Below are 27,754 nucleotides of genomic sequence, written 5' to 3'. Positions count from 1 at the left end.
GCCGGAACATAACCTACTTCGTAGGTTCAGCAATAGCACATCACCAGAAGGGAAATATCACATGATTCTGGTTACTTGGAGGCATCAGAGGGGAGAGGGGCCTAATGGTTAGGACTCCTCTCAAGTCGAATCAGAGGTCATCGAGAGAATCAAGGAATAATCAAGGAGCTGCGAATCACGGCCAGAGTTCAGAGCTGAATGAGTGATGTCTGGAAATGAGGGTTGTTGATTAAGGAGATGGAGATATGGTTCAGAGCCGAAGAGGTGAATTGGATGATAATTGTGGAGCTGGATTTTTCGGAATTGCATTGGGGGCATTTAGTGAGTTGACCTTCGCACTCTTCCTTAATTGAGGATATCAAGTAACGTGGAATAGTAGAGAAATGTTGACATTAAAGATAGCGAAATCTTCAGCCTGGGGATCTACTCAGGCAGAAGCATTACTAAAGCACATTAATTCTAAGAAAGATATGTGACAGGCTCCTCTCAGAATAATATGATCTCATTTCCGGGGCAATGCACAAAAAAGAGAGTTGTATGGGGAATTACATCACTCCATGACATGGAAAACATCAGCAACATGATTCTCAACCAAAACTATCACGTCAAGTTTCCAGCGGGTCACGATTTTCCCTGAAATTTGTTGCAATTTTATTCCTGTACAAAAATAAGTGATTCTCACATACATGGCATTAAAAGAAAGATGTACTGATACGTAGTTCATTGTGCTTCACTACTTCATCAGATTTAATTCAGTAAGCTTTCTCTCTTTTTGTATATTGACTATCTTTTGTGTTGTTTTTTTTATTACATTTATTTCAATAATGCTCATCACTGTCACCCTGAATGATCTGTCAAAATTTTGTTTTATTTTGCTATATTTCCTTTCGACATAAATGGCACATTGGATTGTGCCAGCTCACAGAGCAATCCATTCACTACAAATTTATTCTGATGCCTATTTTCCCCACATCCTATTAACTTCCTCCATGCCCACACTCCTTGCTGTACTACCATTCCTCCCATTTTGCACCTGCTTAATTTGTTATTCAGCCATGATGGTATCACAGCAACATGGTGTGTAGTTGCTGCGATCTATTAGTCTGCCTCAAAATTCATTGTACTTTGATAATAAATTTACTTTGATCACTGGAATAAATTTTGGAGGCCAATTTGGCTAGATGGTCAACCTTCCTTTGTGGAAAGATTGATTAAACAACTTATTCTCTGATTTTTCTTGTGCATATTATATGAACATAAGATTTTCATTCATGTTCATTTGTTCGACAACTTCTCATGGAAATGTGTCAACAAAACATGAAATATGTTCTTAATCAGGTGGCACAAGAACAACTTATGCATGTTGAGAAAAACTACTATTGATCAGATCTGGTGTAGTCAGCATATTACCAAAGTACTGTGAGAACTGAAAGTTACAGAGCTTTCAGCATATTGCACAAGTGATGTTGCCATTGCTATCTGTCTCTTACTACAGCAGGAGATTAGTTATAATGCCAATTAGCATCCAGCTGACAATCTGCTTGATATACAAGGATGCATGTGTGCTTAGGGGCCTCAGCCCACCGAGCATTGATAAGAACACAAAATGTCAGTGAGGAAAATATTAGTCCATCTAGCCTCTCTGAAATAATGCCTCTGTGCATCACAATAAATGTATAAAAGGCGCCAGCTATGACTCAGAGATGGAACTCAACCCTCCATCAGTTCAGTTTCCATGCCAGGGACTTAAGCAGGAAATTTGGATTGGCATTCTGTGTCACAGAGATCGATTGCAAATGAGGTGTTGCCCATTAAGGATTCGTTAAACCCCTTCTGATATTCCAAATAGACAATAAATTTCTGATGACATTATTTTGAAAGCAAATTTGGAAGGTCTGTCCTCTGTTCTGTTCAAAATTAATCTCTCAACCAAGTTTATTTAAAAATAAGATTGCTTGGTCATCATCATTTTTGTGGGTCAGATGTGTTCATGTTGACTGCTGTTGTTCCCACATTATAGAAATACATTTAGACTTTCTGGAATGACAGGAAGCCATGAACAGTGCAAGATAAATGTAAGTCTATTTTTTCACATGCACGCCACTTCCAGAAAATTTATAACACAGGGAAGTTGAAAATATACCACTAAAAAAAAGACCAAAGCATTTATGAGAAAAAGAAAATCTCTAAATGTTTTCTTTGATCCTTTAGTTGGTAGATATGTGTTCAGGAAATCACGCCATGATTAATGATATATGGGGCTTTCCTCTTGTAGGAGATTATCTCAATTCCAGTCAGCAATAAGTGCAGCTGTTGTTTGAAGAAATTCAGCAATTCTATGAGCACCAGAAAGACAGCAATATTTTTATTTGATTCTCTCTTCTGTGGAAAGAGACCAAAATAATATCTAGTTCCTGTAAAATGCAGTAAATAACTTCAGACTATGATGCTTCCAAACCAATTCAGTTGGGGGAAAAAAAAGCAAAACAAACAATCTGTTTCCTTCATGATTTTGTAAACCTCAGTCAAATCACTGCTACAGTTATTCTAGTGAAGGATCATTTAGCTCAAGCTGTTTTGTCTCCATAGATGCTGCAAGATTTGCTGAGTATCGCAAATATTATATGTTTTTATTTCACCATAAGATAGTAGTACTTAGCTAAAATGCAGAGGCCCCAATCTTTGATCGACTAAGATTGACATGCTTAATTTACTTCTTAGCAGCACATTTCATAGCCATAAAGCATTGACACCAACAGAATCAACAAACTCATTCGTAAGACTAGTGATGTTGTGGGGATGGAACGGGACTGTCTGACGGTGGTGTCTGAAAAGAGGATGCTGTCCAAGTTGCATGCCATCTTGCACAATGTCTCCCATCCACTACTGAATATACTGGTTGGGCACAGGAGTACATTCAGCCAGAGACTCATTCCACCGAGATGCAACATGAGCATCATAGGAAGTCATTCCTGCCCGTGGCCATCAAACTTTACAACTCCTCCCTTGGAGGGTCAGGCACCCTGAGCCAATAGGCTGGTCCTGGACTTATTTCCTGGCATAAGTTACATATTACTATTTAACTATTTATGGTGCAACTGTAACGAAAACCAATTTCCCCCGGGATCAATAAAATATGACTATGACTATGAAACAGATCATTCAGCCTACTGAATCCACACTGACCGACAATCAATCATTTACAGAAATCCTACACTACTCTGGTTTTATTTTCGCCATATTCTCTTCAATTCTCTCCAGATTCTATCCTCCATTTACACGTAGGGAAAGTTAAGCAGTTAATCTACCAACCCACTCCAGTGTGGAAGGATATCAGAGCACCTGTGTGAGACCTATGCAGTAACAGAGGGAATGTACAAACTCCACACAGATGACTCTGGAATTCAGGATTGAATCTGGGTCACCAAAGCCGAGAGGCAGCAGCTGGTTGTAGCAGTGACTGCAGACTTCAGTAGTGCCTGAAAAGATTTGATCTGTTACTGATTTCCCCAAGGCTCGAGGTCACGGCCAGGTTGGAGTGATCAGTGGAAGGAGAGGTGGGTGGCTGGTCATCGTACATCCAATCAGGATTAGGGGTTTAGAATAGTAATCAAGTTGGTAGCCGGTGAAGCTGAATAGTGGTTGAAGATCAGGGCTTCCTGATGCCTCACGCAAGAAATGGCAGTTTGACTTGCTTCTGATGCAGATTCTTCTGCGAACCACACATGCAACCCATACCGGGAAGTTCCATATATAACTTCACGTTCCTTAGATAATCAGAGAGTCAGTGGAGAGATAGATCATCAAGCAGTATCAGGAATCTAGTGATACCTAGTGAGGAGGGTGTTGGTAAGATAGGTAGGCTGCAATGGTTGCAACCTGGACCATTGTGGGGCTGGAGATGAACTCATGGCTTTTGGGGTTCAAACGATGCGGCTTGGAGATAGAGAGCAATGAAGGGATTTGATACAGTATACTGGTTGGAGACAAAAACAAAGTATGGGGCATACTTTAGAGCACTCCCATCCATTTCTGTAATGCAAAGACTTCATTATTCCAGTAATATCCAGCAATGGTCTCTGCCTGAACAATTGGGTCTAACTTACCCAAACAGATTCCAAAGAGAGTGTTATGCAAGAAATTCTCATCTGATGTGGAATCCTCTACAACAGCCCACTTTTGACGCACACCTGGAAGTTCCAAGTCAAATTTTCAAAGATGACAAAGAGCAACCTTGATATAGTCTTTATCAGTGACTCTGTGGCAACTGCATTTTCATTCACATAATCCTGAAAACACCAACAGTACCCTATCTGTTTTCTGGATTTTCCACATTATCACATGTACCGCACATGGAAAATTGCTGAAAGCTATCGTAGCATTTAACCAGCAGGAAAAAGAGAGAGGCAATTTTTCAACATGCTCAGAAGTACCTTTAGAATACATGTAAGCTTGTAAGCTTCCAAACAGAATAGTAAATTTAACTGTATGCTCTTTCAAGTTAAAATCAGTAGATCTATTCAAGAGAACACTTAACAATCTTGTTAAATACAAGTCCTTTTCAATTTGCAGACGTGATACCAAAATCAGTATCTTTTGGTGGGGGTGGGGGGGGGGAACAGGTAAAAGGTTCATGGAAGATTTCAAGAGAGTGAGCTTGATGTTCTGGAATCTTGCTGTGTTCAATTTGGATCCCATTTTCTCTCCCCATTATGGGAGAGACTGAAAGCAAGAGGTCTGTGTAGGAAGGAAGGGTTAGGTTGATCTTCGAGTAGGTTGTAAGGCCAGCACAACTTTGTAGGCCAAAGGGCCTGGAGTGTTGTTGTCATGTTCTGTGTTCTATAAATCACAATGCTGGGAAGATAGGCAACAACTTGGGATGTCCTAAATCTGTGGAGGCTGCTGCACAAATACAGTTTCTCCCCTCCAAATGTTGTACACCAGGCAGGAAAAAAATAAGGAATTTATAAGCTAATCAGCAGGAATTGGCAGAAACAGAATCTTCCAACATAGATATCTTTGTTACAACATTATGAGCTAATAAATGAAAGCCAGCATGCAATTGCTAAAGGCTATTTGGATAAGTCAAATTCAATTGAATCCTTTGATGAAGTAATGGAGAAGGTTGAAGAGGATAGTGTGGTTGCTATGAATATGAGTTTTCAAAAGGAACTCGACAATACCGCATAATAGAAGTAAGTAAAATTACAGTTGACGTGCTTAAGAGATACATTGATTGTAGAGATACAAAACTTTCTAAGGAGCAGAAAGCAAAGAGTTGGTAGTTTTCTTTCATACTGAGGGGAAGTTTGCAGTGTTGTTACCCAGGTGACATTGTTAGTATTACTGCATTTTGTAATATATGTTAATCACTAGCCAGGGATATATATACAGGTCAGAATTTCAAAGTTAGCAGAATATGTGAAATTCAGAAATGTAACAAAAGGAAAGAAGGGCAATAACAGCTCCGCCGAGTCGAAGATTAACTCATGAAATGTACTGGCATTGCAGATGAAAATTTGTGTGGTGATCCATTCAAATAGGGAAAAATGAAGAGGGGCTTTACGTATTAAATAAAACCATTTTTATTGAGTGCAAAACCATAGCAACAAATGGATCTTGTATGTGCCCAAAACTTTGAATTAGCAAGGGGAATTGAGAAACCAGTTGAAAAGCCAAATGTGATCATTGACTTTATTAAAAGGAGCATAGAATGTAAAAGCAACAAAGTTATATTAAGTCAATATAAAGCATTGATCAATCTTTAGCAATTGCACTGTGCTTAATTTTGTGTGCTGCACTGAAGAATGGATGCCAAGGCCTTAAAAAAAAAGTCCAGAAAAGATTTGCTGAAAGGATTCCAGTAATGGAGACTTCAGTAATATGGAACAACTAGATTCTAACTTCTAATCATACTTCCATAGAAAAAATGGAAATATTTGGTCTATCAGGTCTAAACGGGCTCTCAGAGCAGTCCCAGTGCCTACAATGGAGTAGGTGGAAACATTTGTTAGTGGTTCAAACTCATAAAGTTTTAATAGCGCACACAAAATGAATCCTCTGTACATTGATTTCCATAATTTCCAGACTAATGAGAAAAATTCCAAATTTTCGGTGTTTCATTTATTTTCTGAATTGTTTTCTTTATGATGTTCCAATGCCATTGTAAAAATGTGTTTGGATGTATGCACTTTCCTTAGCAAATCTGTATTTCCACAATTACTGAAGGAATGCAAGCATGTTTTTGAGGAAAATAACCAGTTATTCAGGTCTGTCTGAGGATCTTAATCTTGATAACCAGTCATAAGGCAAAAATGAGGGAACAGGGTAGACATGTACTTTAGAAGGAAAATGGTTTCTGAAGAAAACAATATTTTTGTAATGTGAAAATAAGCCATGCCTAAGTCTTAACTGCTGTAAGACTGAGATTACAGCAGCAGAAATTGCAAAATCCTGCCAGCAATCTGTGATTTTGTTTTGTAGTTTCTTACCTTGCCTTGGCTGGTTGATGTCATTGATGACTCTTTAACCTTGACAGGTTTCAAAGGCAGCTGTAGATTTGATGAACTACTGTGAGCAGCATGCACGGAATGACCCATTGCTCGTCGGCGTTCCAGCCTCAGAAAATCCCTTCAAGGATAAAAAACCTTGCACCATCCTATAGCTGCTGCCAGCCACCTTTACGCAAACTGACCACAGCATCAGAAGACCTGCCAAGAATTTCTATTGGTAATCAGACCTTGAGAAGCAGTGCAGCTTCTGAAATACAGGCCTGCTGTGGAAATGTGTTTTTAAAAAAGGAAAAAATATTGGATTCTGTTTGTTTGTTAGCTAAGCATGTTTCTCGAAATGAAGGAAAGAAGATATGATGGGGAAGAGCAATGAAAAAGAATTGCTATTTTGGACTTTCATGATAGATTTTCTGATTGTAATATTAAGATCTTAGGTTTAAAAAAAACTAACTCAGCAAAGATAATGTCTTTGCCTAAAAATTCTATAAAAATGAAAAGTGTATATGTAAGGAGTGTACATTTGGAGGGTGATAATACAGTTTGGGCAATAACATATTAGATGAAGAGAAGCAATTGAATGCTTCCATTGCATTTTTAAATGTCACATTGTTCATTTTTATTATCATTAGTAACTGTACTGCTATTAAAAAAGTAGTTTTTCTTCCCCCTTCCTTTTAAATTCCATATTTACACCACCAAAGTACTGGCCAAGGGAAAACAATGTAAATAATGTTCAATCTGTTCATTCCTCATCTGTTTTCCTTAAAAAGACCTGGTGGTTGTGAAGTAACCAAAAAAAATCTTTGTACTATCAGATGATTCACATTTATTTGTGGTAAACAGTATTACATAGAATTGCAAATTTTTGTTCTGCAAATGCAAATATTTCATTCCCTTAAAAAATGACACCATAAGTCCCATTAAAAATCAAACATTCATACCACAAATATGGATATTGGCAACACGTACTTTCTGTCCATTGGAACATTTATTTTTTTTTGCTTCACTTTACAGAACAAAACATCCAACAAGGCCAAGCTTAACATTTAAGAGTGTATGCATACCCTCTGTTAAGCTTCTGTACTAAACTGTATTATAGCTCATCATAAAATGTTTAACTAATTATATATTGTTAATTTATAACTCTTGAAATAATTCATATTGATTATTTCTGTTTGAAGCTAAAGTTCTAATCCATTATTTGCAGCATATTACTTCTACCAACAGTATTCACTTGCTATGTAAAGAATCTGTTCAGTAGCATATCAGCAGCTACAGAATGATAAAAAAAAACTTCTTGACATGTCAGTAAAAACCTAAAGCAAAGACAAAGATTAGGTAGCAAATGTTTGATCATGTGACAATGAGCTACAGCCTTTCACTTGTCCTTGTACATTAGATCAAACCTCCTAAGGAATGTAAATCGTAGTTGTGTGCCAAAAACCATGAAAATGCCAAGTGATTTATGTCATTGAGAAGTGCTGGAATTCTTGAGAACCACAAATTTTTATATATAAAAAAGTTATCTTGGAAGGCAAGAGCTTAAACACTTGTCACGTTTTTTCTGTTTAACATATTTAAGCAGATTGCATGTGCATTGTTCTATCAGCTGCCTTGATATGTCATCTCATGAATGTCACAAGTTACTCTGTGACAAAATGCAATATAGTTACATCTTAATGCCCAGCAATTAATTTCTCGCATTAAAATCAAACCATTTGAAATCACAGTTATGTAAAAGAGAACTCTTTAAGACTATTCTTTTGTTCACTAGTTTTATGATGGACAGTAGATTTTTTGACACATAATAATATTGCAGAGACATGCCAGTGCCCCGCCACCTTTGCTTATTCTCTTTCAATCCTTTTTGGTATTTTTTACAGTGCCTTTTTAATTTTGGGAAAATAAAATGGAAAAACCTTTGTTATCTTACATTAGTTATTAAATTTACAATCTTTCCTTTGATATTGCCAAATCAAGGATCTATTCCTTAAAAAAAACAAACTCGCTGGAAATTTGAAAGTTATTGAGTGAGATTTTCTCAAATTCCTCTACATTGACATTTGAATTTTAAAAATATACCCATGTATTTATGTTCCCAGTTGTGATTGCAGATTTGCATCTTTGCATTTTTATTCAATATAATCTTGTACATACAGACTTATAGCTAACCCTTCTGTGAACGTAAGTTGCCTGGAAGGTTGAAAATAATTGGAATTGTACATTGATGTTGTAACATACAGTGCCATAGAGCTATAGGTCTCAACTTTGAACCTCATGAGTTGTGATGCAACGCTAACTTCAAAGTGGTGTGCTGTAAAGGTTCTATATGAATGACAGATTTTTTACTGAGAAATCTACAGGTGAACATGTACAAGTTATTGCCAAATTTCTCTCAAAGGTTGCATTGAAATAGGCCTGGGACCAGGCCACTTCACCTCCCTTCTGTGCAGTAAATCATACAGTGCATAGACCCAAAGAGGAGCAAGTAAGAAAATATTCCTTTCTCTGTCCAAAATGTTGATTGTAAAGTAAGATATAACATACACTGTATACTTTAGGTTATCACCCTCATTCAAGGACCATCCGTTAAAGCTCATCCAGAATGCTCATCTGATGCTCCTTGACTTTCTAAAATAGTTCCATGGCAAAATTGGTGGGAAAACATTTTCTATTCAGATTTCATCACTTCCTCCTAATGTTTCTTACTCTTTGTAAATATATTATGGCATTACCACCTTTCCCTAGTTCAGCTAGTTGGGTGATGGCATTGGAGTCACACCAGAAGTGCCATTGCAAATTGCAAATGACAAGATCCTTGTGAGGAGAAAATTAGGTAGTTACAGTGTTGAGGAAAATGTATCATTAAATGTAAGGACATTTACACTGAGATTGATAGAATTGAATTAACCTGTTGCCCAAACATAAAATCCCACTGGAAATGTCTTTGTCTCTCAATACTGTTTAATCCTCATACAAGTTTTTAAACCCAAGATGACAATAATCTAGAAACCAGATGGGCAACTTGGTCCACTTTGCAGTGTTAGATGAATTAGACTCTTGAACTCAACTCATCCTTCAGAAAATCTGACACTTATTTGATAATTCCAGTAAATATTCTATCAATCTTGCTAAAGTGAGTTTGCCATAGCGTTATGCATTACTTTAATGCTTCTCCAAAAGAATGGGATTGGGAATATGTTTACATTATTTGTGAATGTATTTGGGAAACCTCCTGATCCCAGACATATGCCATGTTGTTATTATCTTCTAGGAAATTATCCATAGGGTTTGTTTTTGACAGATCATCTGCCCTTAATGACAGTTGATGCTGCCATGCTATCAGCAATATTGATAGCCAAGGCATTGGAGAGTATTACTGAATCACTCATTCTCAGTACCATTTATTGTGGGATATTTTCCTCAACTCTGAAACAGAAGTATTTCTTCAATGTTAAAACAGTATTAATAATTTTCTTTAATAGATATCATGGTATAATGAAAGTATGTGGAGAACAAATTTTGCATTAACTTTGTAAAGAGAGGAAACAGTGTAAAAGATCCAAAAATGAAAAGAGATAGTTGATTGATCAACAAAAGAGAAAAAAGGTCTTGAATTCATAGAGTATCTTTCAGGACATATGGACGTGCCAAAGCGTTTTAAAGTTAATGAAATATTTTCAATGGTTCGAACTATAAGTTGCCATTATAAAATAAGGTTATGCTGCACCAAATTGTGATTACCCTTGAGATAATAGCAAATAATTACTTTTTTGTGCTATTAAATGAGAGAGAAATATTGAGCAACAAAGAGAAGAACTCTAATGCTTTTCTTGAAATAATGGCATGGGTTTTCTTATGTCCACCTTAAGAGCCCAGATGTTTTTTTTTCATATGATATCCCATCTGAAATGCAGCACTCCTTCAGTATTGCACTGAATTATTAGCTGAGGTGACATATTTAAGTTTCTTGGCCAAAGCTTGAATTTGGTACTTTCTGAGTCAGAACTGAGAGTACTACTTCTCAGCTAAGATTGACAAATCAAACCCCTAAAATTAGATAGTTTTCTCCAAAAAAAACAGAAACCTAGTTCACCCAATATTATCTTCATATCATTGAACTCAATTTTTCTTTTGACAGTGCAAAACAGAAAAGATCCAGTATTTGGTGCTTTGAATTATCGTTGGTTCAACAACCTGCTCATTACCTTCTCTCTTGTTGTGCCTTGAAGGACTTCCTAAATTTACAATGAAATCAGTTCTGTCAGCAGTCAGTCAACAGTGTCTGTTTTTCATCAAAACCTTAGCATGTAAGAAGAGCTTCAACCTACTTGCTCAACTTTTTATAAAAGCCCTTTCCCTATATTAAATAAATCTTAACTTGATGAAATCTAAACTTTACATTGTTCAATATCAGATCAATAATCACATTTGACACAGAGAATTCTGTGGAATAGAGCATTGCATCTTGCCTTCACAATGGTAAAGTTCTTAAATAAAACTAAACTCTGGTTATTTCAGACGTACGCCAATCTTAGGAATTATTGTACTTTGAATTCTGAACATTACTCTTGATTTCCCAGAAGTTAGTTCCTTGATCCATTCACAGCAGGGGGACAGAAAACAAAAAAAGCTCAATGGTCCCCTCACTCAGTTACGGCCAACTAGATCTCTTTGATAGAATTCCTTGATTGCTATGTTTTATCCACTGACATCAATTGCTCCCTCTACCTGAGAGACTAACGTAGTCCAAAGGAAGTTCACAAGGCTAATTCTGGGGATGTAAATGTTGTCCTATCAAAAGAGGCTCTACTGATTAGGTCTGTATGCCTTGGAGTTTTGAAGAATGAGGGTGACCTTATTCAAACCTGTTAATATCCTAAGGGAATTGACAAGTAAATGTTGAGATGTTTCCACCATCACAAACAAGGAGACATAGCTACCTAACAATGGCCTGGTCATTTAAAACTGAGGTGCATAGAAATATTTTCTCAGCCAGTAATGTATCTCTTGGATTCTCTGCCCCCAAGAGTGGTGGAGGCCAGATCAGTAGAAACATGCAGTATACCATAGGTGGCAGTAGAGAAATATCTGAAAGATTGAAAAGCTGAGGATTTTGGAGAACTGCTCCAATTTTCTTGTGTTCCTGTGATTTCTTCTTTCCAGTGGAATCTGTAGCTCATTAGAAGAAGTACTTGTCAACTTATTTGTATAGTTAGGTACTGTAAGTATTCTCCACAGCACAAAAACAACCTTGTTGGATCAAACCACACTGGGACATTAAGTTTCAGGAATTGCAGTAATAGGGGGAGGAAACAGTAATTGCCACTATTTTTCCCCCCTCGTTTCAAATGCCAGGTCACTTGGGAAGGCAAATCTTTACCACAAACCTATGAAGAAATTGGTGAAAGCCAAAATACTGACATGAAAATACTAATAGAACTGGTTTCCAGTGCTGGTCAAGGCAGCAAATCATCTTCATTACTGTGCCCAGTTTGGGAATCTTCCCGTGATCCTCTGCATAATCCACCTGATTCCTCTTTCTTCCTCGCTGGCTTCATTTATGTAATTCCACAGAGCTTACTATTATAAATAATGAAGATAGATTGTACAGACTTAGCGAAGTGGGCACTCAGTGTTTAATTTTCTTCTTATTTTTTGTTATCAACTTAGCTTGTGTATCTGCATGAGCACAACTCTGAAAAGAAACAGATCAACTAAATCACATATTGACAAAGGGGTAAATTCATCTAACTGTTGAATGTTAGACTGGATGCTCATGGTTCTGTCCAGTTCATTTTCATGGTCAATAGTTTGTAATAAAGGAAAAAGTATACAAGCTTTTTCAAAGTGTCCTTCTTAGAAGCACCTGACTACGAAGGTGAGGCAGTGCATTCAGAAGCTTTCAATAAAACAAGACAATTTTGATCATTTAATTTTACGATGTAGCTGGCATGATGGAGCTTTACATGTTCATTTATATTCACCATCCCAGTCCTAACCAGTACTGAAAGGCTGGCTGGAAGCATCACTAAAGCCAAGGTTAACCCTATCTGAATAATCTTTCCTCTTACTGGTTTAAAGTTTTGTCACAATAATTGAGCATGGACTTTAATGGGATAAAATCTATCCACCCTAGAGGAGGGACAACAGTACGGAGGCAGAGCAATGGACAAAAGGATCATGATTTAAACAAGTTTACTTTGCATTTTAATGCTCTTCCAAAAGCTTAGATTCAGTATCTATGGTTAAAGATCTTTGGTAACTGTTTTAGCTGTAGGCCCTAGTAACTGCTCTAAGTTCAGATGCAATGTACCTGAATTTGCCATCTAGCTTGGACTAGGTATTTGTTAAAGAGGGTTTCCAGAGCTCGTATATTTGAATTCAAGCAAACTATCTAATTTCAGAAATAATAAAATAGATAAACCTTGTTTTGAATGTTTTATTGAAGTGTTGTCTCCTTTGAAAAATCTTAGAAATTTTCCTGCTTACCTACAGTGGATAATCAATTGTACAAAATGGATGGGTGTATCTAAAAGAATCGTAACCATAAAGATACACCAATCTCTTTGAAGAAGCCATGTTTTCGGCTTTGTAAACATTGTGTATAACACAATTATCAGTAAGTTGTATAATGAGTTTAACTAATCACTACAGTGTACTGTATTTTTCAGTTAACTACTATATGCTTAATAGCCTGATGAACTCATTGTGATATTATAAATAATGACAGACTGTCTCTGCTGCTACTTATGAATATTGTACACAGGGATAATGTGTGTGTTATTTTAGAAAAATGAGAAGCTTTAGGGCCACTTTGTAGATGTAATGGAATTTTGTTTTGCCTTTTATACACCCTCTCAGCAGATGCCTTCATGATTTTGAGTCCCCCTGCTTCATTTTTAATTTCCTGATGAGCTTCAAGATACCAAATAACTACTCTGATCTGGGATGCAAGATTGGTGACTTGTGGTTTGGTCTGAGTAGTCCCAGGACATCTAGTTGTGAGGTACAGCTCTTGTGGAGGATGGAGACCTGGGTACTGTGCCAGTCCTGCTCCTCCAGGGGCTTCAAAATTAATGTAACACCTGAATTGCCAAGTCTCTGAAGATTGTGAAGTGCAAACTCCAACTTGCTCTATTCAAAAACAGCAGCTGGGGTCCTACTTCAATCATAGGATTTCCCTGTTGAAAGAATCAGCTGCCTTGGATAGGCAGGTACTTTGGTCGCTCAGTGGCTTCCTTAAAAATGGAGTCAGTAACAAGGTAACGGTAATGCACACATATGGGAGGCCCTACGGTCTAACACCTGCCGTCTGACACTGTGAAATTTCATCTACGTTTAAAATCATGCAGCAATCGACTGCTTCCCAACCGTAGGAGACTAAGGACACTGAGTATTCCAAGAAAAACACTTTACTCAAATGTATGTATGAAGTAACCTGAGTCACAATAGTGCCAAACACAAGGCTGATCAATTAGGAATAATTATGAAATTAAGTGAACACAGACCCAAGCTCTGAGTGAAACAGACTTTAATCCAAGCCATATTTTACCTTGATTCCAATGAATGAAAGTATATACACAGAGTATTCCTGAAATGACCACAAGTGTATTGCATTAATAAAACTGAAAAGAATTTGTAGTGGAAGGAAGAAAGTATCCAAAATGCCAGCAGTTATGTGTATGCTTTTTGCATACAAGCTCTTCTAATGGCCTCCAGGTAGCCAATGATACATCTGTGTTTTAACTAAATTATACTTCTCATTTACATTTCACAACATAAGAAACTGTGGTTTTTAGTGTTAATTTTTTATAGCATATCAAGCTAAAAGTCTTTTTACTTTGAGTATTCACCTGTGTGTGTATTCTGAATGCATATATAAGAATATGTACAATTAAAACACAATTAGGATAAGATAATTATTTGTAATCTGTAGCCGTGTACCTTGTATTAAGCCCCTTACTGAATGTGCTTTGTTGCTTCTCTGTATGTTATTTGATTGCTATTAAAGCTAACATTTAAGGGGTTAGATTATTACAAAATGTTTTCACCTTTTATTCTAGCAGTGCTGTATGAATTGTGAATTGTGCTTGCTCTCTTGATATCTTTGTTGCCCCCTTTTAATTATATTGTTAACACCCTTATCGCACAATGTTTCAAGTGTTGTACAATTTTGAAGGATGACTTGATTGAACTCCAAAGCGTTCACACATTATTTTAATAAATTAGGTTTTTAAGATACACAAATGCGTGCGTGATATGCTTTGTTACCTATCTTCCAGCTTCAACTACGCTGCCCAACATATTAAAACTTCCATTTCTATTTCATTATTTTTGAATCTCTAAATATTTCTTTCTCTTTCACACGACAATTTTACAAGCATGTTTGTTTGGTAGAGTAATGGTGATTACAATGGCATGTAGATTGATGGGGTGACAAGAAATTTCTGATTGTCATTGCTGTGCAGTCACTAACTAGTGGAATATGTAGAACAAAACACTAAATCTTCCTACACCACAGTCGGTTACCTTTGTCAGAAGTACTGCAATTGTTCTAGAAGGCAGGTGGCTTCTCACCACCTTTTCAGGGCAATTAGGGGTGGGCAATAAATGGTAGTTTTAAAAACCACCCTCTGTGCAGCCCTCACACTACCACCTTAGGTGACAAAAACATAAAATGCAGCAGCACCCAGCCACATTAATACCCCCATATGAGTGCCGAGCTCATGTACACTCAGTTCAAGTGCTACACGTAGATATTCCCCCCAAATTGAAAGTTAAACCTCAGGGAGCACAAAACAAGTTATTTATCTAGCTACAGTGTCTATCTATTTATTTATTTAGGGATATAGCATAGAAGAGGCCCTTCAAGCTGTACCACCCAGTAACCCCCAATTTAATCCTAACCTGACCACAGGACAATTTACAATGACCAATTAACCTACTAACCAGTATATCTTTGGACTGGGGAGGAAACTGAAGCATCCGGAGAAAACCCACACATTCCACGGGGAGAACATACAAACTCCATACAGATGATGAACTCTGAACTCTGACACCCTGACCTCTAATAGTGTTGCGCTATTGTGGCGCCCAGTCTGGTGCCTCTTCAAGCCACTATAATGACTTGTTTCACCCAGTACTAAATCGTACTGACCCATGCCAGCCAGTAAGTTACCTTTGTAAATTTTACACTTTTGGAAACAGTGCAATATCCACCTATATTACAGTAAGGCCTGCCCCAATTATTTGCTACCGTCTCTTCACAGAGCAATAATCTCAACGCTGTTTTTAACATCTTTATCATTGCTGCTTTGCAAACTACTGTCATGCAAGCAAGGAGTTTCATTTCATTGCATTATATGTGACAAACTAATCTGAATCTAAACTTTAAAGTTGGGAATTACACGTGGGATTTGCAAAGGCTGTGGCGTCATGCTTTCCTTGAATTGCACATATTTCAGTTTTCAGTGAGTAAGATGTCAGCTTTCTGTTCAGCCACCAATTATGACTCAATTAAAATAATTTCAAGAAGCCCTGGGAAAACACAGCTAGCTCTTTACAGTTCCAGTATTGAATTGAGCTCCATTGATTAAGGAAAGCCAATGTTACAGCCCAGGGGTTATAAAGCGTGCTGAGAGAGGAGATGAAGAGCCTAATTTACCAAAGAACTGAAAGATATTTCAAAGAACAGATCAATATTGAGAAAGACCCTCGTACCGTAGCTCAAAGAGGCCAAGTCTACCAAAACCTCAGCAGCCAGGCCAAGAAAATCACTAAGAAGCAATCAGATTAGTTGTCAAACAAAATCAGCTTCCGGCCTAAAGAAATTCCTGCAGCAAAGATCATAGAGCTGAGGTAATATATCTCTAGTAACCACAGATATCTTTATCTGTAGTTGGTAAAATCCCAGCGAGTCGAGAGTCATATCTCTGTTTTCATTACCTGCAGTTTTACTGGGCTTCTTGACACTACCATTCAGCACTGTAGTGCCCTTACCTATTCTGGACAGATACATGGGGGTGTTATCAAAGGAGAATGGAACCAAAACAGACCCAGGCATGTGCATGTGGAAGACCAGAAAGGAATAGCTGGCAGAATTAAGTGAAGGGAAGGGTGTGAATAGACTAGGAATGTACTGTGTCCAATTTTGCCCTAAATTCAGCTGTGGTCTTCCAAGATATTGAAGAGGAAATCCTGACAAGCATGAGAAAGTAAATCCTTTAGAGAGTATTGCACAAGAGCCCAAATGGTATTGTAAATGAACAGTGAATATGTCAACTAATCCAAGAAAATGGATTTGTTTTCATATTTTAACATTAATACTCTGTGGCAAACATAATAACTGAAATCCTGATGAATAGTAACTTCCACGGTATGTCTCTAGGTAGCATTTGAAGGAAACTATGGTTGTACTGAATGTAAGCCCACTCAGGCCAGGTTAATCATTGCTAACTTTGATCACAGGCAGCTTATCACATGGATGTCGACTGAACTTTTCCCTCATGGTGATGAGGCAGCAATGTTAATGCATTGAGCTTATGAAAGGTTCAAGAAACTAGGTAATAATAGGAATCTGGAAGATTATAAGGCTAGCAGGGAGGAACTTAAGAATGAAATTAGGAGAGCCAGAAGGGGCCATGAGAAGGCCTCGGTGGGCAGGATTAAGGAAAACCCCAAGGCATTCTACAAGTATGTGAAGAGCAAGAGGATAAGACATGAGAGAATAGGACGTGAGAGAAGTGTGACAGTGGAAAAGTGTGTATGGAACTAGAGGAAACAGCGGAGGTAATTAATGAATACTTTGCTTCAGTATTCACTACAAAAAAGGATCTTGGCAATTGTAGGGATGACTTGCAGTGGACGGAAAAGCTTGAGCATGTAGATATTAAGGAAGAGGATGTGCTGGAGCTTTTGGAAAGCATCAAGTTGGATAAGTCACCGGAACTGGACAGGATGTACCCCAGGCTACTGTGGGAAGCAAGGGAGGAGATTGCTGAGCCTCTGGCAATGATCTTTGCATCATCAGTGAGGATGGGAGAGGTTCCGGATGATTGGAAGGTTGTGGATATTGTTCCTTTATTCAAGAAAGAGAGTAGGGATAGCCCAGGAAATTATAGGCCAGTGAGTCTTACTTCAGTGGTTGGTACGTTGATGGAGGAGATTCTGAGAGGCAGGATTTATGAACATTTGGAGAGGCATAATATATTTAGGAATAGTCAGCATTGCTTTGTCAAAGGCAGGTCATGCCTTACAAGCCTGATCGAATTTTTTGAAGATGTGACTAAACACATTGGTGAAGGTAGAGCCGTAGATGTAGTGTATATGGATTTCAGCAAGGCATTTGATAAGGTACCCCATGCAAGGCTTATTGAGAAAGTAAGGAGGCATGGGATCCAAGGGGACATTTCTTTGTGGATCCAGAACTGGCTTGCCCACAGAAGGCAAAGAGTGGTTGTAGACGGGTCATATTCTGCATGGAGGCCAGTGACCAGTGGTATGCCTCAGGGATCTGTTCTGGGACCCCTACTCTTTATGATTTTTATAAATGACCTGGATGAGGAAGTGGAGGAATGGGTTAGTAAATTTGCTGATGACACAAAGGTTGGGGGTGTTGTGGATAGTGTGGAGGGCTGTCAGAGGTTACAACGAGACATTAACAGGGTGCAAACCTGGGATGAGAAGGGACAGATGGAGTTCAACCCAAATAAGTGTGAGGTGGTTCATTTTGGTAGGTCAAATATGATGGCAGAATATAGCATTAATGGTTAGACTCTTGGCAGTGTGGAGGATCAGAGGGCTCTTGGGGTCCAAGTCCATAGGACACTCAAAGCTGCTACGCAGGTTTACTCTGTGGCTAAGAAGGCATACGGTGCATTAACCATCATCAATTGTGGGATTGAGGTTAAAAGCCGAGAGGTAATGTTGCAGCTATATAGGACACTGGTGAGACCTCACTTGGAGTCCTGTACTCGATTCTGGTCACCTCCCTACAGGAAGGACGTGGAAGCCATAGAGAGGGTGCAGGGGAGATTTACAAGGATGTTGCCTGGATTGGAGAGTATGCCTTATGAGAATAGGTTGAGTGAACTCGGCCTTTTCTCCTTGGAGCGACGAAAGATGAGAGGTGACCTGATAGAGGTGTACAAAACAATGAGAGGCATTGATCATGTGGATAGTCAGAGGCTTTTTCCCAGGGCTGAAATGGCTTGCACGAGAGGGCACAGTTTTAAGGTGCTTAGAAGTAGGTACAGAGGAGATGTCAGGGGTAAGTTTTTTTACGCAGAGAGTGGTGAGTGCATGGAATGGGCTGCTGGCGGCAGTGGTGGAGGCGGATATGATAGGGTCTTTTAGGAGATTCCTGGATGGCTACATAGAGCTTAGGAAAATAGAGGGCTATGGGTAAAGTCAAGGTAGTTCTAAAGTAGGGACAGGTTCGGCACAGCTTTGTGGACTGAAGGACCTGTATTGTGCTGTATGTTTTCTATGTTTCTATTATTCTTCAGCACCACTGGATGTTTCTCTACTGTCACTATCAGGAGGTTATGCCATCTATAGTGTGTTAAAGTAGTGAGGCCTGATGATGTGCTTCTTGCCACCTGGCTTCAGAAGACTTTTCACTTCTTGCTAATTCAAGTTGTCAGTGAAAAAATATTGTGACCTTGATCTATCCAGTTATAAACTGAAAGATCTGGAAAGGGCAATGCACACAAATTGCTGGAGGAACTCACAAGTCAGGCAGCATCTATGGAAATGAAAAAAATCGTCGACATTTCGGGCTGACTTCATCAGAACTGGAAAGGATAGGGGAAGAGGCCAGAATAAGAGGGTGGAGGGAGGGGAAGGAGATGAAGCTAGAAGGCGACAGATGAAGCCAGGTGGGTGAGGAGAGGTGTTTAAGTAAGGTGCTGGTTGGTGATAGGTGGAAAAGGCAAAGAGCTAGAGAAGAAGGAGTCTGATTGGAGAGAACAGTGGACCATGTGAGTAATGGAAGGACTTGGGATATCGGGGTGGCGGGCCGAGGGGGGTGGGTTTCATAGGCAGGTGAGGAGAAGTGATAAGAGAACAGAGTGGGGATTGAGAGATAAGAGAGAATGGGGAGGGGTAAAACTTACCAGAAGTTGGAGAAATCGATGTTTATGCCATCAAGTTGGAGGCTATCCAGATGGAATATGAGGTGTTGCTCCTCCAACTCAGAGATGCCTCATCGTGGCAGAGGAGGAAACTGTAGACCGTCATGGGAATTGGGATAGGATTTTAAGTGGTTGACCATCAGGAAATCCCACTTTGTGTAGATGGATCGGAAGTGCTCAACAAAGCAGTCCCCCAATCAACGTTGAGTCTCACCAATGTAGAGGACGCCACATCAGGAGCACTGGATATGTAGATGACCCCAGCAAATTCACAGGTGAAGTGTTGCCTCACCTGGAAGGACTGTTTGAAGCCCTGAATGGTAGTGAGGGAGGATGTGAATAGACAGGTGTTGCATTTATACCATTTGCAGGGCTAAGTGCCAGGAGGGAGATTAGTGGGGAGGGATGAATGGACAAGGGAATCATGGGGGATAGGTAATTCCCTTAAAAAGTGGAGAGTGGGGTGGGTGGGGGAATAAAGCTGTGTTTGGTCATAGGGTCCTGTTGAAGATGGCAGAAGTTACAGAGAATGGTATGTTGGATGCGGAGGCTTATGGGGTGGTAGGCAAGGACAAGATGTACTCTATCCGTCTTAAGGCGCAGGTAGGTGGGGTGAGAGTGGACATCCAGAAAGTGGTGGAGACAAAGACAGTAAAAGCAAGTAAAAACCCCACGGATGTTTCTGTTCTAACAGCTGCAGAATTAAACCTGTTGATGCATGAATTGAGTAAGAGTGCCAAAGCAAAGTAGTGGGTGTGGGAGTGGAGTTAATGACTGAGGGAGCATTGCATTTATGAAATGAATCTTTTCAATTGCTATTTAATGGCTGGTAGAGAGAAGCCAGTGAAAAATGATGTCTGTTTGTATTTAGCAGACTGTTTACAAACCATGACCGTTGGAGGCCGGTTCACATGCAACGTTAAAAAAAAAGTTGGCCAGTTCTGTGCAACACACTCAAAATGCTGGAGGAACTCAGAAGGTCAGACAGCATCTATGGAAGTGAATAAACCATTGATGTTTCAGTCCATCAGAAAACTGGGAAGAGATAGGTAAAAAACATAAAAAGGTGGAGGAGAAGGAATCTGATAGGAGTGGAGAGTTGATCTGATAGGAAAGAATAAGGAATCTGATAGGAGAGGAGAAGGAACACACCTCCGAGCTCCTTACATCATCTCCCCCCCGCCACCCGCCTAGTTTCACCTATCACCTCTAGCTTGTACTCCTTCCCCTCTCTCCACCTTCCTATTCTGGCTTCTTCCCCCTTCATTTGCAATCCTCATAAAGGGTCTCGGTCCGAAACGTCGACTGTTTATTCATTTCTGTAGATGCTGCCTGACCTGCTGAGTTCCTCCAGCATCTTGTGCATGTTGCACTGGATTTCCAGCATCTTGCGTTTGTAGAGATCTGTATTCTTTATAAAACTTCAGGTGTATTAAAGTGTATAAGGATGGCTCCACATGAGAATCGCGTGCTCATCAGGGTGAAAAGCTATGTGAGCTGACCATCTCCAGGCTCCTGTATGGCCATTATTGTAATAATCCTCAGTGCGGTGGTATTTTGTTGTTGTGTAAATGGGAATATATGAAGAGTGATCTGGCTACTGCAACATGAACATCCATGAGTTACCCACAGTAACACGTGTAGAGTATTCTGGCACAATCCACTACCCATGGCCAGCATATCCCTCACTCTAATAGAACCATAGAACCATAGAAACTACAGCACAGAAACAGGCCCTTTGGCCCTTCTTGGCTGTGCCGAACCATTTTCTGCCTAGTCCCACTGACCTGCACACGGACCATATCCCTCCATATACCTCCCATCCATGTATCTGTCCAATTTATTCTTAAATGTTAAAAAAGAACCCGCATTTACCACCTCGTCTGGCAGCTCATTCCATACTCCCACCACTCTCTGTGTGAAGAAGCCTCCCCTAATGTTCCCTTTAAACTTTTCCCCCCTCACCCTTAACCCATGTCCTCTGGTTTTTTTCTCCCCTTGCCTCAGTGGAAAAAGCCTGCTTGCATTCACTCTATCTATACCCATCATAATTTTATATACCTCTATCAAATCTCCCCTCATTCTTCTACGCTCCAGGGAATAAAGTCCTAACCTATTCAACCTTTCTCTGTAACTGAGTTTCGCAAGTCCCAGCAACATCCTTGTAAACCTTCGCTGCACTCTTTCAACCTTATTTATATCCTTCCTGCAATTTGGTGACCAAAACTGAACACAATACACCAGATTCGGCCTCACCAATGCCTTATACAACCTCATCATAACAATCCAGCTCTTATACTCAATGCTTCGATTAATAGAGGCCAATGTACCAAAAGCTCTCTTTATGACCCTATCTACTTGTGACGCCACCTTTAGGGAATTTTGTATCTGTATTCCCAGATCCCTCTGTTCCACTGCACTCCTCAGTGCCTTACCATTAACCCTGTATGTTCTACGTTGGTTTGTCCTTGTGTAATGCTACACAAGGCCAAGGGCCTAATCCTGCTTCAAAGAGGAACATCAATAACAGCAATAGGCATACCTGAAAATGTGGTAGCAACCTACGTAGCTACTATGCAGGATGACATGTGGATGGAGTATATGCTACAGACAGAGGAAGGTACAGTTCAAAGTTAAACTTGAGTTTTATTATCTTATGCACAAGTATATGCATGCACAGGTGCAATGGTAAACTTATTTGCAGTATGCAACACCATTCATAGAAGCATATCATCCTTTCCCTGTGTTTCGCTGGCAGAGATCCTCAAGGAAGTGTCAAAGATCCTAGCATCTTGGACTGCTTCATTCCGTGATGGTCAAGAGAGAGAGTAATTGTTGATTAAACTTCCTTCCTTACAGCCCCTTATGCCGCTGGTCCTTAGGGCAGCGATGAAGGTCCCCCCTCTATGGTGACGTTCAGGGCTTCCTTCATCATGTCTGTAGCTTCCTCTCAGTTGTCACTACTGTCAGTCACGCAAGTCTCAGGTGGAGACTCAGGAATACCATCGCACCCAGATGTAGAAGAATTCTTTATTACTGTTTCCGTAACAATTTTGTTTTAACGGCCCTGCGCTGAACCCCCGAACCTGGAGGACCTTAGTCTGGCCTCTACCCTTTGACCTGTTTGGCATGGGTGACCCTACCAAGAGCCGAGGCATAAAGCCCTGACTCCAAGCAACATAGCTGCCTGTGTTGTTGAGGCACACAAACCTGCAAACGATGACAAGGTTGTGGTCCTCTTGATGGTAATTAAACTGGCTGCTGCAGAAATACTGTGGGTGCTGGAGCAGCTCAGACACTGGGTATTTTATGGCTCATCTCCTAATCATCAAAGCTTTCGAATTAACTCCACAGTCCAGTCATTTCTCTCACTGCTATTGTGTTTACTATCCTGAAATGCGCTGTAGTACATCTGAAGCTTTTGGACTTGTAACCTCTACGTCCAGCTCCTCCTCCAGACACGGTCATGATTTGGGAGTGTGTCACTGTTCATCCTTGAAAGCTGGAACAAAATCGTGGAAGTCTCTGTCAGCCAACACTGTGGGAGTGTTCAAACCACAGGACTGCGTCACCACCTTCTCAGGAATGGAATAGGACTGCAGTCAATATTGACATCAGCAGCACATGAAACATGGAGTACTTGTCAACTGCCATCGTGTGCATGAACTTTGAATTCAAAACAAGTTGTTTCTGCTGGCCTGCTTTGTAGTCTAATTATTTATGGAAAGCCTGCATTCCAAACTAGAAGTGTTGCTTCCATGCCAACTAATGTATCTTGTTTAGTTGTAAACAGTAGAACGCAACTGGTAAAACACATAATATTTGCCAATGATGCCCTGTTGGCTGTTTTATTCATTATGGAACAGCCTGGATGATGGATTTCCTGCCAACATCAATATTGACCTTCTCACTAACCAAATATGTAGCAGCTAGCAACTACTGAGGCTGTCTCTGCACCTGTCACCTGCCTTTGTGTAATGAGTTTTGTTTACTTGTACCCTACACGTAATATTCTCTTTCATCTGATCACCTGGTTCTGGTAGGGACTGATGTGGGGTAAGGGCTTACAAACACCAGTAGCCTGTTGGTAATTCCTACATGTATGAGCCTTAATACAGCTGAATTCTCGCCAATTCTCTTAATCTAGTTCCATAACTTTGACTGCATGCAATCCAACAAAAATGCTGATGAGTTAGTCCATCTTAGAGACATCTGAGTCAGGCCGGATCTTGCCATTGTCCCAAATTCACACAGATGCAGGTTCCAACAGAGGCCAATGCACAAATGATCAAAAATTGAAAACCTACCACTGTAGTAATAGTAAATCAAGGCAACTGGATTTGCTGTGTTGTCTAGAAGATGTTTCACCACTCATCCGAGAGGCTTCTTCAGTTCTGGTCCATGGTGGGTAGTTTTCCGGCTTTAAACCCTGAGAGTTGTTTAAAGGTATAGCAATTCACAAATGGACGGCCCAACATAGCAGAGCTAACACCTCAGGCCAAGACTCAGCTGTACATCTACACCTAAAGAACAAGGAACACTCCTTTGAACACAACAATGTGCACATTTTGGACAGGGAGGACGGGTGGTTTGAAAGAGGGTTAAAGAAGCCATTTCTGTCAAACTGGAAAACCCGTCCCTGAACAGAGGGGGTGGGGTATGACACCACCTATCAGTTACGTACAGTGCAGTCCTAACACCTCTACCCCGGCATCTCCACAACAGTTCACACCTCCTTTCATGCAAAGATAGGGCCGATGACCCTCTCATTAACTCTACCATTCTTAACAACCTCGTGTAATTGCTATACCTTTAACAACTCACAGGGTTTATAATCCTCCAAGGATCAGAACTGAAGAAGCCTCTCAGATGAGTGGTGAAGTGTCTTCTAGACAACACAACAAGTCCAATTGCCTTGATTTACTACTGCTTGATATACCATCACCTGGATGACTGAGAAATCTCATAGCCATACTTCCAGAGTATCATTTGGATAACTGCAGCAATACCAAGCTGCTCAGGTAGATTCATCTCACACATTTCTCAGGACTGGACCCTTTCTCCTTGTATTTTACTCGCTTTTCATCTGGTAATTTCCTCCGAGCCTCAACAATGCTGCAACTGTGAGCATCTTTAGGAAAACAGTCAAGCCCAACCATTGTAGTTAATGAGGGGTCTCCCTGCTGTCTATAACAGGGGAAGTCATCACCACTGCTCCTAAACTGCCTCATCCCACTATTTGAAGAGCTAGATTCAATCCATCAAGAAAAATGGAGAGTGCTGGATCAGCCACAAAACATGGCCTTTCTGAACCACATCAAATCTTTTGATCCACCAGTCTGGAAGTACTATAGCAGATCCTCTTAGGTTTGGCTGCCCAGAGAAATTCATCTGCAGCTTATACTTATTCCATATTGCCAAGCCAGCTGCTGTCCAAACTAGCGGACTCACTCACTGCACCCTATGTCACTACCCCAACACTTTTCCCAACCTTTTTTTGCCATAATGTTGCTCCTCACCTTCAACAAACTCCCTCCAGGACTGAAGCTAATCCTCAGAAATAGCGGGGAGGCGCTCAAACTATGTTGGCTGCTCTCTACAGTCAAGGTTACTTGATCCTCAGCTGATGTTTGGAGGCAGCAACTGCACTTGCCCATCCTCAAAGGCCGAGATCCAAGCCATCACCGGTGTTTCCATCGAAGTGTATGAGAGGATAAGCCTTAAGTTCAGTATCCACAAGACGAAGTTCCACTACCAACCTGCTCCTGCAGCATCATTTTACCTTCTGACAACAAAGCTCTGTCTGAGAGACAATGGATTTGCTACCTCACAGTTCCAGTGACCCGGGTTAGATCCAGATCTCTATTACTGTGGCCATATATGCTTCAGTAGGGTAATACAGTAGTGTAGCAGCTAGCATATCATTTTACGGGTCAGCGATCAGGGTTTAATTCCCACCATTGTCTGTAAGGAGTTCGTATGAGTTTGTGACTGCATGGGTTTCCTCCCAGTTGCTCTGGTTTCTTCCCACATTCCAAAGATATGGATTAGTGAAGCTTAGAAAGCTGTGGGCATGTTATGTTGGGGCTGGAAGCATGGCAGCACTTCTAGGCTGCCCCCATCACATACTCGGACTGCGTTGGTCGTTGACACAAAGCAACACATCTGTGCAGTGTGCTTCGACATTTTGATGCACGTGTGACAAATGAAGCGAATCTTTTAAATCTTTAATCCCGGTCACTGCAACAGTGAGCTAGTTGCTATGTCAGTTGAGTACCGCAGGTATCCTCTAGTGTAGGTATGTGGCAGGACTAGGAGGAGCATCACATGGGGGAGAATATCTCACAGGGAAATGCGGGAGATGAGATTGAATGGGAATGCTCCAAGAGCTAGCATAGACAGGATGAGCTAAACAGCCTCCTTCTGTGCCTTAATTAAATACCAGATAGCAGAAACTGCTGTACAAGAGCATTTAGTGGTCTAGAGGGCCGAGCTTCAGTGGGAGAATAGATCATTTCTCATCTTGTGACTTCATGAATCATACATCATATACATCAGGCCCAGTGCTGCAAAGAGGCCAGTCAAGAAGATATGCAGTTATGAGCAGGTTTTGTCCTGTGAACACAGATTGCATTGTATTTTGGTTTACAGCTCACATATCATCTCAATTTATCTTAGGTTCTGTATAAAATGAATGGGGGAGCCTTTTGGTTGTTCTGATTGTGCAAGTTCATTACTTACTCATAGTAACTGTGCTCTTAGAGGGAATATTATTGGCTCCAAAGTGAAGAAATTTCCTCCTGCTGCAGAAAATTCAAACTCCTTTGAAGAAAGTGGACAGCACATTTTGAGACATTATGCCAGAACTCTGTGCACTCCCTCCCCGTCGCTCTGTAGCAGGACACGTAAATATTTCTCAACATAGTCCGCACACAACACCACCCCCCTCCACCATACCTTTTGTAACTACAAGTGAGGAAAAATATCTTGAAGGTCTTTACGAATTATTTTATAATGATTCTATTCATATCCTTTAGATCAAAATATTACCTCATCCTTCTGCAGAAAGATAACTTCCAATTTTACTTCTCATTGAAGTGAAAGAAATATCTGTAGTCATCAAAGATTAGGGAATGAAGTTTTGGTCAGAGTCAGCCTGAGTTTGAGACAGAGTAAGGACCACCTCATTCTGGACAAGAGGGCAGCTCTGTGAGCTTACGAGGGACCAGGACCGAAAGTGGCACTTGGTGTTCCTTCTGAGCAATTTAAAGTAACTTCCTTAAAAGCTGAAATTATCAAACTTCATAAGGAGGTGGAAGATTTAGAAACATTGGTTGACTTCAGTAGTTTCCTTGGCAAGTCTGTGACCACTTCCCTCTCTCCAGCAGCTGCAGGGTGTTTACAGAACACATTTCTGCTAATATCACTGGACGAGTTTCAGGTACCTGAAAACAGTTTTCATTTTCCCAACTTTGTTCCTTTTTTAATCCTCCAACACCAACCCCATTGGTTGATTTGGTAGCTGCAGTTTGCTATCAATAAGCTGACGAACTATGTAACCTGGTGGAGGTTGTTACCATCCCTTTCACACCCAACAGTGGGCCAAAGAAATCTGCTCTATGCGAGTCCAGAATAATTGTAAAGCTGTGTTGACTTTGCTAATTAAACTCTTCTGCTCCATCTGTGTTAGAATTAAAATTCTGCTATAATCACTCTTGGTACTTTTTTAATCCAACCATCACATAGCTAATTAGTGTGTACCCACAACCACCATTCCTCCAAACAATTTGAGAGGCTCATCAAATTCATTCCATCTGAGATTTACATTTGCAGGCAAGATTATATCATAGGCCCCAAGCTTTTGCGCCTGAGCAGTGTCCTATCAACGAGTCTTTGAATAGCGCAAAGATGCTAGAATCTGAATTATGTGCTTTAAAAGGGAAGTTTCAAAGTTTTGTTTTCCTCATGGGCCAGAAGAAGCAACTGTGACTGTGTCCTCACCTCACCTGTTTGTCATATTCTAACAGCAGTGAACATTGCCCAAAGTCCTCCACATCCAAATATTTGCTTGGGCAAGCTAGCCAGATCTTGATGTGGACGAAGTGT

At 40.2% G+C, this 27,754-nt stretch overlaps 1 protein-coding gene across 14 annotated transcripts in view; it reads left to right on the top strand.

Annotated features, from left to right (window-relative positions):
* The window catches only part of LOC134357390 (guanine nucleotide-binding protein G(I)/G(S)/G(O) subunit gamma-7-like), a 347,522-nt gene that overhangs the window by 246,219 nt on the left and 73,549 nt on the right, over window positions 1–27,754 (top strand). For 11 of the 14 annotated variants that reach the window (XM_063068926.1, XM_063068920.1, XM_063068925.1 and 8 more), the window contains one exon: window positions 6,539–14,754. The exons of the other annotated variants lie outside the window; for them this stretch is intronic. In XM_063068926.1, coding sequence (XP_062924996.1) covers window positions 6,539–6,664 — 126 coding nt within the window. In that variant the 3' untranslated portion in view covers window positions 6,665–14,754. Of the gene's footprint in view, window positions 1–6,538; window positions 14,755–27,754 lie in introns of those variants that run through there. 14 annotated transcript variants of the gene reach the window in all.

This window comes from Mobula hypostoma, chromosome 16 (assembly GCF_963921235.1).
Source record: "Mobula hypostoma chromosome 16, sMobHyp1.1, whole genome shotgun sequence".
Lineage (NCBI taxonomy): Eukaryota > Metazoa > Chordata > Chondrichthyes > Myliobatiformes > Myliobatidae > Mobula > Mobula hypostoma.
This window is presented reverse-complemented; position numbering and strand designations above follow the sequence as displayed.